Consider the following 12,347-nt stretch of genomic DNA (forward strand, 5'->3'; position numbering starts at 1 on the left):
GTACATGAATTTCCACTCTTCGTGCTAAGCCCTGCCAAAGCAAAATTCCTGAAGCAGAATAAAAAATGTGGAAGACTTTCAAACCCAGAGATTATTGAACTGTCCCCTTTACCAAATGGCAGTCAACACTATGTTCTTTATAAAGTCTCTAGTATAATGTTTAATTCAGTAACTACAACTGGAAAGTCTTTCCAATTATTTTAAACTGCCAGAGACGTTTTAATGTGCCTCAGATTTTGTGTTGGCATACTACAGAGTTAAATGCCATCCATCTTTCAGAGAACTTTAAAATTTAGCCTTGTATAAAAAGGAGAAAAACGGGAAAGAATTCCGAAGGATGTACTTGTCCCATGAACCCCACCATGGTGGGGTGAGACCATTTGTGGCCTCACAGACACCTCCTCCTGCATTTTGAAATCGTTTGTCTCCCTCTGTGCAGGGTGAGAGATCTATGCAAACAACCAAATTCTTTAATTCCTGTGCAGAGCTTCAGCTGAGGGCAGGATTGTGAGCAGAGCTTCACTGGCGGCCACCCAGCTGTACATCGTCGGGTGGTATTCACTCTCCAGATGCATTCAAGCCTCTGCAACCAAGGATGTAAAAGGTTGAGAAAGCCCAAGTACCTTCTGATTTCTTTTTTGTGGCAGGGCCATGGGGCCTCTGTCTCTGCTTACTGACTGCTGTTAGTCCCAAACCCACTGAGGCAGGCGCCCATCCCTGCTGAAACCTGCCAGCAAGCACTGCCGCTGTGTGCAAGGGAACAGAGCACATAGCTTTGCTGCCTTGGTTAGCCTCACTCCAACTACGTGAACATTAGTACATGGCAGAAGTTGACTCTCAGCATCCTTGCATTTTTGTTTAATTCTTGTTTTTAAATTTTTTTTCTTTTTTTTTTTTGCCTTATTCCTTCTCCCTGAGCTCAGTGGCACGTGAGTGCTGAGCATGTGCATCTCTGCCCTGGGCAGATGGGGAGAAGGGGCAGGGAGAATGTCTTATAAATCCAGTTCTGCTCTATTAAGATTCACTCTGGTATGACAATAGCTTTTTCTATTGAAATGCTTTGTGAAAGCCTTGCCTAATGATCTGTTAGCTGGGGAAAGGTTAAACTCCTGCAAGATTTTCTGTGTTTGATGAAGAAAAAACAGTGCAATTATCCAGAATTCAAAGTGAGTTTTAGCCAGCTGTTAATAATACTGCGATTCTTCATGTTCTCATTGCTCAGAGGTAATGTGGCCATCCCTAGTTGTGGCAGTAAAATATTTATAGCATTCTCTTTTGGCCCTGTTTGTACTTATGGAGGGCTGGACATCACTTGAGGTCTTCTAAATTTACTTCTTTTTGTGCTTTAGCCACCCATGACAGCACTCTTCTCATCTAACTGCAGCCATCTGCAACAGAGATGTCCAGTTTAAGGCGGTCATCTCAGGAGGGGTCAGACATGCCCTTTAACCACTAATGGTTGGGCATCTTGTGCAAACTGGTCATCAAGGCTCTGCTAGAGTCACTGGAGAGACTGGTGCTTCCAGGTTCACACTATGCCAAGACAGCTGCCAAGGATGAAGGAGATAAGTGGACTTGATACCTGATACTCTTGATACCAAGAGTGCCTGTATTAACAATCTGATTTGATGGAGAGGTAGATTTATTAGTAGTTTTCTGCTTTGTGGCCTCTTTGCAGTCTGCAGGTAGGTTTGTGTGCTGGGAGACCACTGGGAACGTGCAGGAGCAACCCTCAGACATCTGTGTGTTTCTCCTAGCTCTCTCCCCTCATCGCTGAGGTTTCCAGCTTGGAAAGTCATGGCAGAACATGAAATACACGTGGCATCTCTGTGTCCAGGCGCACGGAAACAAAATAAGTGTCATGGGGAAAATAAAATTTCACAGTGGCAGGCCCTGCACTGGGATTAACAGACGGCTTGTTTCCTCCGGTGGATGCATGGAAAATCAATTCCCAGACCTCTGCAGAGGCTCCTAAACATGAACCAAATCCCCTCCTGTAATACTCAAGAACTACAACTGTTTTGCACCAGCAAAAAGGTTTCATTTCTAGCAGGGGAACTGCAGGTAACACCTTTTTGCTATCTTCATGTTGTCATTTAGGTGTCTATCTTATCCTCTTTATAGGAGTCTCATCTCAAGTGCAGCTTTTTGCCTGGAGGTCTGAAGTAATTGAGTATTAAGTAACTGTATCTGTCTCTAATTCACTAAACATCCAGAAAAACAGCTAATGTGCCTGAACCAGTGGGATGAATACATTAGATTAATCTAATTCAGCTACTTTTCACTCAAACAACCAGTAGCGTTTAGAAAAAGGTTGTGAAAGGGATTAGGAATTTCTTTTCCACATTTTTCCTTTCTTTTCCTTTCCATGACTTTGCTGCATTTCATTAAATGTTAGCTATTCGGTCAGCTGAATAACAGAAGTAGAACATTACTTTTAAAATAAGTTTATTCTTCTCAGACCTCAGAGCTGGATCCATATTCACCGAGGCTTTCAGTGACCAGGAAAGGCAACAAAATAAATGCAGACATACAGGCTGTGAGGAGTTTATCCTGACCAGAGCGAGCAGCTCCCGGCTGTCACCATCTCACTTGCACCTTGGTCAGGCAGTGCGGGTACAGGGAGTCTTGGAGCATCACCCCTGGGCCTAGAGCAATTCCCTGAGCATGCAGTCACCTCCTCTCATCCCCTTCATCTGCCTTGGCCATGGTGGTGCATGCTATCACCTTAGTACCATGGCAAGTCTGATGTATGTATCCTCCACTCCTATATACCCTTCTTCATTGTAAATGTGTAAAAAGACCCAGAGCAGGCTGCCTAGACCCTTCAGTTTAACAGCAAATTCCTGGTAGCTGCTCTCACTGTGCGTATTTCTTACTGCAGTTCAGTCTAGATCAGTGTTACCTCACTTTCTGGAGAGACAATCATGTGCAGTCATGTCAAAAGCCTTAAAAACCATCAAGGTATAAGACCTAAATGACTGCTTTGCTGCCCGCAAGCCCTGCTCTCCTGTCAGTAGTTTGCTTCAGTGTGATTTGTTCTTGACACATTCCTGTGGCTGTTGATCATCTCCTTATATTTTGTAAGTGCTGACAAGCAGCTTGATTATTTGTCCAAGTATTTTTCTGGGACCTGAAGCCGGTCTGCCTACTCCGTAAATCCCCAGTGCCTCCTTCCCCTCTTCTGAAAGCGGAGCCCTCGGTCTGCCGGTCTGCCCTCCCCAGCCCCCTGGAACCTCCCCATCCCTGGTGGCTCCTCAAAGTTAAGTGGTTGCATCTCTGAGGCTGCTTCAGGAAGCTCGCTGAGTGTCCTGGGATGCAGTTCAACAGGCAGGGATGATTGAAAACACCACAGTTATCTAATTACTCTCGCACCAAATCTCCTTGCTGTCGTGTGAGTTCGTATCCTGCTAACACTGGCATTAACTTCGTCAGGCATTTGATCGCTTTTGAGTTTTTAGGCAAGATTGAAACAAAAAAAGGCATTAAGCGTTTTGGCTCTCCCAGCAGCGCCCCGTGTTAATGTCACTCCTTCCTGAATAGTGGGTCAGCTCTTTCTTTGGTCTCTCCTGCTGCTGCTGGCTGGTGCCCCACTGCTCATCAAGGCTCCAGTACAGCAGGGACAATGCCAGCTGGGGAGTTTTGGGGCCAGCAGGTAGGACATGAATCCTGCAAAGATGCCAGCATCCCAGGAAGGCCACCCCAGCAGCAGGGCTTGGCCAGACTGTCACCAGGCAGGGAGCCCTCCTTTCTCCCCAAGCTCAAGGGGTGGCACGAAGCTCCTCTCTCTGTGTGCAGAGCAGAGGTTAGCCAGGTGCGTGGTACACACCTTGGGGGCTCTACTTGATTATTGCTGGGGCTTGGTTACTGCACAGGGGGCTGCGGGAGCTGAATGCAGGCTGTGGTGGCGTGTGGGAGAGGTGGCCGTGAGCTGGCAGCCCTGGGCAGTGATTTCCTCCTCTGCTCCTCAGGCACGGCAGGGGTCTGCTCTGAAAGAGATGCAAGGCAGGATAAGCACAGGAAAGGCTGAACTTTCCTTGCCAAGAACAAATGAAAAGAGATGTTATAAAGTCACTTGTCTCCGGTAACATGGCCCCTAGCTCTGACATGGTGGTGGAGGGCATCCAAGTTTCTTGCTGGAAGAAGATGAGCCCACACCTGGTATCCTATCCTGGTTTCAAAGGTCAGGTGCATTTCTGCGGTTACAGATGTCACGGGCATGGCATTTGACCCTGGCTCATCCTACACAGAAGGCAAGGTCTGATGGACAGCAGGATCATTTGAACCTCCCTGGAACTAGCTTTCATTTGAATTACAAACTGTTTTTTGTTTCTTCCCAGCCAGGTCTCTAGACAAACTCTATAACTTTGCTGACTGCTCTGGCCTTCACCTGATCTTTGCACTGAATGCTTTGCGCCGAAATCCCAACAACTCCTGGAACAGCTCCAATGCCCTCAGCCTGCTGAAGTACAGTGCCAGCAAAAAGTACAACATCTCCTGGGAGCTGGGCAACGGTGAGTGTGGGAACAGGAGAGCCACGGGAATGGAGCTCGCTGTAGCAGAAAGGTATTCCCTTTTGGAAGAAGATATTTGCAGATCCCAGGATGCTTTGCCAATGTAGTTTCAGAGGGAATTAAAGGCCCCTGCTATAACGCAGCACCATCTCGAAGATGGACCTGGCATGTGTTAGCACCTTAGCTGGATGTTTCCATCAGTTGGTATTAAGCACAGGAAATGTTTCTGCCCTGGCTGCTGGGCACAGCCAGCCCTGGGGTGGCCAGAGCAGCAGCTGTATGGACTTGTATGGTGGCTGCCGTGCCAGGGGAAGTGGGGGGGAGCCTAAGGGGACAGGAGCATGACACCAAGGTGCAGGTCCTTCACCCAGCACACAGCAAAAGGGGTACGGGAGGAGATGTGGCACAGAAGAGCAAGTGATGGCCCTCATCCACTTCTCAGAGGTTCCTTCTGCTGCTCCACAGAGCAGGCAGGCAGCTCTGCGGAGCTCAGGCTGTGCGACAGCGTGAGCTGTGTGTCTCTCTCCGGAAGCACGGATGAAGGAGCAGAGCTGGCAAGCCTTGCTTGTCTATTTTTATTTTCCCAGAGCCCAATAACTATCGGACACTGATCGGCCGCTCGGTGAACGGCAGCCAGCTGGGGAAGGACTACATCCAGCTGAGAAGCCTTCTGCAGCTTATCCGCACTTATTCCAGAGCAAACCTCTATGGGCCGAACATTGGGAGGCCCAGAAAGAACGTCATCACTCTCCTGGAAGGGTAAGTGATGTTGCTTTGATCAAGAAGAGATCAGAAACCCCTCCTGAGACTGATGCCCTTTGCAGCAGGTAGACTTGCTCTTTGGCTTCCCGATGTCCAACAGCTGCTAGGACAGCGAGGCTCTGTGTGGCTCAGCCACTGCAGTACCAGGGGCTTGGGGACATGGTCGTCTGTGCTGCTAAACTTCTGCAGAAGTTCCAGGTGGGATTTTGGGCTGGGCTGATTAACACTTTCCCAAGCGTTCCCAGCGTTTCCCAATTATAGGCAGACTGACGTGCCCACATTGTTGGGATGTGAAGATAACACAGTGGTGTGGATGCAGGCTCCTGCATGCCTGTGGGCTGCAGGGCCAGGAGGTGGGTCCTGGCACCAATTACCAGTGTAGATGTTGTCTCAGAGTCCTCCTGGACAAATTGCTTTGCTCTTCCCATTTGGTGACTTCTCCCTGTGCTTTCTCCATCTGTGCAGAGGAAGAACCTGTAGCAACTTTCTTCACCGGCCAAGCCCTCTGCTCCCTCCTAGGAGAATTGGCATGTCTCTAGTTTGGGGAGGCCAGAGGTGGAGAAGGAATGGTGACAGTGAGGGACGCAGACACCTGGAGGTGACATTGGACAGCTACAGGAACCAGGGAGGTGTGGGAGCCTGCTGGCAGCAGGAATTGGGACTGTGCTGCTCCAAGACCGTGCAGCAGAGGGGAAATTCCCTGTAGGACTGTAAACAGAAACTCCAGTGCAGAGGGCTGGGCAGGGGGAGGTGTGGAAGGGACTCTGCTGGGAGCGAAGCTGGGTCTAGCATTCATTAACATCTGCATGAATGATCTGGCAGAAACAATAAACAGCACACTGATGCAGTCCCCGGCGAGGCGGGGAGGGAGCCAGGGCCAGATTCTCAGCTCTGCTGCAGCAGCACAAAGAGACCATAAAGCTGGTTGAACCAGCTGCGACGCCAGCATCCCTCCCACTGACGAAAGTGGGGAAGCAGCCCGTGCTCCTACCCCATGGCTGCTGCCGATGTCGTGTGAGCGCATCGCTTGCCGGAGCCCCCACGTTCGGTATGGCGCGGTGAAAGTGGCGCAGGGGGAGTTACAAGATGTTGTAGTAGCCTTGATCAGCAGGAAATCTATTAGCGCCAGGACGAGCGGGCTGAGTAAGAAAAACAACAGGGATGAGAGCCAAGAAGCTCTTAGAGAAAGGGAAGTCCTACTGCTGTGTTTGCCCTTCGTGCGCCGCAGCCGAGTCCCAGGGAAGAGGGGTCGGAAGAGCCGAGTCGCACGGCCAGGGTGGTCTGGCGGCTCTGCGTTGCTGGAGCTGCGCTTTGATTGACGGCAACCCCGGGACCGAGGCTGTAGCGTACAATCTGATGGAGAGGATGGCAGAAACACCATCTTGAATGAAAAGGAAGGTAGGTAAGAGCTAGGGTTTGAACAGCCCTGGTGACGGGATGGTGGGGGCTCTCCAGCCCCCCACACTGGTCTGAAAGAGCTGTAACGAGCATGCCTGCTCTCCAAGCTATATGCTGTTTCTCTGCTGCCATCCCCACCTGCCAGGGTGACCCTGGTCCGCAGGCGCTCAAAGTAATTTCTCTCTCCCATGGAGAAACCTTGTGTCCTGCACCCCAAACCCGGGTGTCTGCAGCTCATGGCGAGCGGCATGTGCCTGCATGGCCTTACAGCCCATGGGGTCCTGTGAGAAAAGGGCTGTTTGTCTTTCCACATAAAGACCCCATTACCAGACAGGGCGTAAAGAAGAGGAACAAGTCTGATTACACAACGACAAAGGGCTAAATGCTCATTTGCAGTATTTGGAAATGGAGTTGCAAAAGGACAAACAAATAAACCCCAATGCCTAAGCTGCTTGACAGTGTGAGCTTTATTCCCAGCAGCTCCCTGAGGTCTCTTCAGTACTCTTGGTTGGCACTACCGAGAGCTCTGCCTTCTGCAGGAGCATTGCAGAACTGGTCAATGGGATGTGGCTCAGAGTGTGCCTGGGGCTGTCACAGCCAGGACTTGCCTCTCGTGATCCTGAATGAGCCTCACACAGTCAGCAAGCAGGAGAGAGGAGAAGGAATTTAGGAAGGTGCTCTCAATGGCAAGCCTACTGTCTGCCTTGCTGGACCACCATGAGTGGTCTATGTAGTGCTCACAGTTGGATGAAGGTTCCAGAGTGAGTAAAGTGTGTGCAGTTAATAGTCCTGATGATGCAAAATCTGCAAAGTTTTTCTCTTATTTTAAAAAACATGAAGAACAGCAGAAGTCAACCACGTAGGAAGAGATATGCCAAGTGGAAGATTATAACTCAAGTGTTAAGTAAGGCTGGAGGGGAGAGATGAGACACCCCACAGCAGAAGACAGGATGGGTGGATTAATCTGCCAGGCAAGCAGTGCCCTGTTACACAAAGTGAGGAAGTGGGTTTTGGTGGGGGAAAGCATGGAAATGAGCTGAAGTGGGAGATGAGAGCTCAGAGATGCCCAGGGAAAGCCTCTAGACTTACCTGAGGTCCTGAAACACTCAGGGAAAAGTCTCGTTGTGAAGTATTACCTAAAATTACATTTTCCTGTTGCATGCTCTGCGTTCCAAACATTGTAGTCTATTGTTTAACTGTTATCTCAAGCAACCAAGCTAAACTTATTATGTTGTCGTGGTTTAACCCCAGCCAGCAACTAAACACCACGCAGCCGCTCACTCACTCCCCCCCACCCAGTGGGATGGGGGAGAAAATCGGGAAAAGAAGCAAAACCCGTGGGTTGAGATAAGAACGGTTTAATAGAACAGAAAAGAAGAAACTAATAATGATAATGATAACACTAATAAAATGACAACAGCAATAATGAAAGGATTGGAATGTACAAATGATGCGCAGTGCAATTGCTCACCACCCACCGACCGACACCCAGCCAGTCCCCCGAGCGGCGAAACCCTGCCCCCCACTTCCCCGTTCCTATACTGGATGGGACGTCACATGGTATGGAATACACCGTTGGCCAGTTTGGGTCAGGTGCCCTGGCTGTGTCCTGTGCCAACTTCTTGTGCCCCTCCAGCTTTCTCACTGGCTGGCCATGAGAAGCTGAAAAATCCTTGACATTAGTCTAAACACTACTGAGCAACAACTGAAAACATCAGTGTTATCAACATTCTTCGCTCTGAACTCAAAACATAGCACCATACCAGCTACTAGGAAGACAGTTAACTCTATCCCAGCTGAAACCAGGACATATGTTTAAACCTTGTGCTGCAATAATGGCAGTATCAACATGAACTGGGCATTGCTCTCTGCCGTGCACCAGGCTCTGTCTGTCTCAGTGGTGGGAGCTGGACACCTCCAGGGCTGTTCTGACCCAATCCTAGGGCCTGTCCTCCAGGACAGGGTGGGACTGAACCCCTCCTGGGGTGCCACTTTTCTTTGGGGTCTCCTAGACAGGCTAGATGATGAGCACAGATCAGGCGCCTGAAGGTTTGCAGCATGTAGGGGTGTGCACATGCTGTCCTGCTGCAAAGGCTGTCTTTAGGCAGGTGACAGTGAGCTGTGCTGGGTAAAACCTATGCGCTTTCTGATGATGTAGGTAGGATATGGTGAGGGGAGGAGAGCCCTGCCTGAAATGCAGCAGCACGGGCTTTGCACACCCTTCACTGCCGAGTTATTGCTCCTGAGCTCTTGCACCACCCTGCATGGTGCAATGGCTCAGAGCAGCCACAGAGCCCATCAGTGTGTCTCTGGGCTGGCAAGTAAGGATGGGCTCTGCAGTGATGGAGCATTGCTCTGATGGCTGGGGCCTGCTGTGCGGGAGGCTAGAAATGGTGTCTTGTGAATGCACAGGTGCAAGAGGGAATTTCTCCAGACACAACCAACAGTTGAGTTTGATGAGGTGTTAATTAGACTATTCATGCAGCCTGAGCTGTTGGAGAGCAGACCACGTTAGCTACCTACTGCGTCTGCTGGGTACAGGAATCCCAGAACTGCTCAGAATTTGCTTAGGGAAAAAAATTGTGGGATTCTAAGGAATTAACATAGATTTTAACAGCAGATCAGGAATCAGACACAAAGGTTAATGCATGGCTGAATCACACATTCAGTGCTGGAAGAGAAGAAACATGAGGGATAGCTATTAGGAAGAAGAGATGCTAACACATGTTAAAGCTCAGAACATTTGGTACAAAACTTAGGCCGGCATGTCTGGGCAGATTTGGCTAGGGGCTCTCTTGACCTGTTGTTCCTCAGCTGGTGTAGTCTAGTTTTTGCCACTGGACACTCACAAGCGTTGGGAAGTTACCTCCACCGCGTTGGGAGCTGCAGTGCTATGAGGATAAGCACCGGCAGGCACTTGTGTCCACACTAGGCTGGCTGTTGTTGATGCTCTGTGGCTGTTTTGGGTCCTGAGCCTGCTGAAGTCACCAGAGAAGTGAAAATCTTTCTTGTCTGGAGCTACAGCCTTTCCCTACCTCCTCATCCCCCAGCTATCAGAGCCAGAAGACCTGCTGCATCCTTGGCTTTCTGTCTGCCTTCTTTCCAGCCTCCTTGGCCCCTCTTTGCTACTGCTGTCACCATTGCACATCCACCCTCTGGTCAAGAGCCACAGCACCTCTGGCCAGGTGGCAGCAGCAGGCAAGAAAGCTCCCACATGTCAGTCCTCACCTCGCAAGGCACAAGAGTTTCTCATCCTTCATGATTTTACTGCCTCTTACTCCTGGTTTGTAGTTCCTGTGGAGCATTAACCACCCATCTGGGTCACTTTGGCTCCTTTTGGTGATGATGTCATTCCACAGTGCTCTGAAAGGAGCCCATAAAGGTGAGGAAGCACGTCTGTCACTGGTGATGAAGTCCTTCCTCCCTGCCAGCTGTGGACACGGCAGGGTCGGGAGCGGGCATGGAGACGATGTCTTGATTATCTGTGGGCAGCCCAGGTAAGGGTCAGGTTAAAAACTGTTCCAGTCCTCAGCCCTCGTCCCTGTATCCACAAATCAACCCCAAGCCCAGGTTCCGGTGTTGGTGCTTATGTGGTAGAGAGAGGTGTTAGCTTATAGCTCATGAAATGGTACAGGCTGTACACTTAGGGTCCAACACAACCAGAGGCCAAAGCAAAATCAAGGTGCTAAAAATGGGAGAGTCTTTGGTAGTATTTTTATGATGACTGCCCATGCCTTGTGTCCGTGCCGTCATGAGGGCGAAGAGGGCTGTGACTGTCAGAGCAGGTCAGCACACATCAGTCACTCCAGGCATTGCTTTTTATTTGTGACTTGTTCTGAAGTAGCAGCCAAAGACAGTGTGTGGACAGAGCTTGTTTGTTTAAAGTCAAGTAGGGAAGAAAAACAAGGAGAGCCTGGAGTAGGCGGTATCTGGCAGAGGGAAAGACTCTGGGTGGGTTTCAGGAAGATGTGTAGGTCTTTGTCCTGTCCTTGACAAGGACTCCTGCCCTGTTCGACACAGGGGACTTGCAAGCACTGCATTTTTTAGAAGCTCTGTTTTGGCTGTTTGACTTTCTTTAAAAAGTACATCCTTGATGTATTGGTCTAAGGCTCTTTAGTGATGCTGCAGAGGCGAGCATGTCTCAGTCAGCAGAGCCAGAAGCTGCACCCTTATGCAAGCTACCACAAGGCTGGTGCCACAGACTGTACCGGGACACTGAATAGGTCCAGAGCAAGAATTTTGTGAAAAAAATCAAGCCACAAGACAAGCAACATTAAACTAATGATACAAAGGGAGGAGGAGGTCACTGCAGCATGAACTCAAGCTCTGGTAGCATTGAACTTATGAGTGAATCCGTTCATAAATACATTGAAATGAAGTGTGAAGGATGTAATGAGGCATGTTGCGGTTGGTTATATAGCAGGGTCAAGGATCTGAGATATAAGCAAAGGCTTTAACTATTGCTCTTTCAGGAAGAAAGGGTTAAGACAGTTGTTGTTGCTGAAACTTGATCTGGATGGCTGGAATGCCAAAATCAGAGTCACCTGTACAGGAAGAACAAAATGGGTAAGAAAAGACACAGGTGAGATTATGCCACTGTATAAGTACACAGTGTACCTTCATTCTGATTGCTATCTACACTCTTAGTCATTTTATCTCAGAGAAGATGTAATAGAACCAGGAGGGTTACAGGGAGAGGAGCTGAGGATGTGTGGAGGTATATGTCTTCACGTGAGAAGAGATTAAACAGGATATGTCTTTTCAGCTCAGAAGACAGACAGCTCAGAGGGAGCGTTATTGAGGCCCATAAGCCTGTGAATGGGGTGTTTTTTCCACAGTGCAGAAAGTAGTTTGGAAGGAAGCTTTGGAAAGAAGGAGGAAGCTTTTTCACATGGTATGCAATGGCATTGTAGAAGTCATTGTCACAAAGTATTGTGGAGGCCAGAGGTGTGTGTTCAGAAAGGGACCAGACAAATCAATGGTGGGAAAAAGCATCAGTGGTAATGCAACATCATGGTCCACGTGCAACCTCCGGAGTCCCTGGAGTGCAGATTACCAAGGCTGGGTGGGGCAGTCTGGGACATAAAGACCTCTTTGCTAGAAGGCTTGCAGTTCTACAGTCCATCAGGTTGGTTGAAGAAAAGTGATGCTGAGCAGACAGAGAATACAATATAGCAGCAGAATTATATGTAGTCCCCCCGAGACTGTGCTCCCCAGAGTGAAATCCATGTCTGAAATCTGGCACTGCAGGTCAAAGTCTTTGCAGCTGGTGGCATGAGTTGGGTCTAGTACCTGTCTCTGCTGCTGCAGGTATTTGATTGTGCTACTGGAACCTGAAGAAGTTAGTAAGTGAAGTCTGTGCCTGAGTCCCCCTCACCAACCAATTCAGACAGAAGGTAAAGCTATTTCTACCCATCACTGTTGGCTCAAAGGGCAGATATTTGCCACCCAGCTCTAGGGATCCACCATGGCACCACAGGCAGGCCAGTGTTGTTCCTACATTTGGGGCTTGGGGGGGTCAGTTTGCTTTTGTAGTACTCCAGGGAGTAGCAGATGAAATAACCTGTGTTTGTGAAGTCCAGCACCCAGGAGTCAGACGATGATGCTAAACCACCTGGGAGCCTGTGCAGTGGTAACTTGTCTCCTTGTGCAGCTGCATTCTTTGTTACAGGG

At 49.3% G+C, this 12,347-nt stretch overlaps 1 protein-coding gene across 2 annotated transcripts in view; it reads left to right on the plus strand.

Annotated features, from left to right (window-relative positions):
- HPSE2 (heparanase 2 (inactive)) overlaps nt 1-12,347 on the plus strand; it is a 114,308-nt gene that overhangs the window by 69,863 nt on the left and 32,098 nt on the right. For both annotated transcript variants that reach the window (XM_052799732.1, XM_052799733.1), the window contains 2 exons: nt 4,341-4,514; nt 5,102-5,273. In XM_052799732.1, coding sequence (XP_052655692.1) covers nt 4,341-4,514; nt 5,102-5,273 — 346 coding nt within the window. The remainder of the gene's footprint in view (nt 1-4,340; nt 4,515-5,101; nt 5,274-12,347) is intronic.

This window comes from Harpia harpyja, chromosome 10, assembly GCF_026419915.1.
Source record: "Harpia harpyja isolate bHarHar1 chromosome 10, bHarHar1 primary haplotype, whole genome shotgun sequence".
NCBI classification, from domain to species: domain Eukaryota; kingdom Metazoa; phylum Chordata; class Aves; order Accipitriformes; family Accipitridae; genus Harpia; species Harpia harpyja.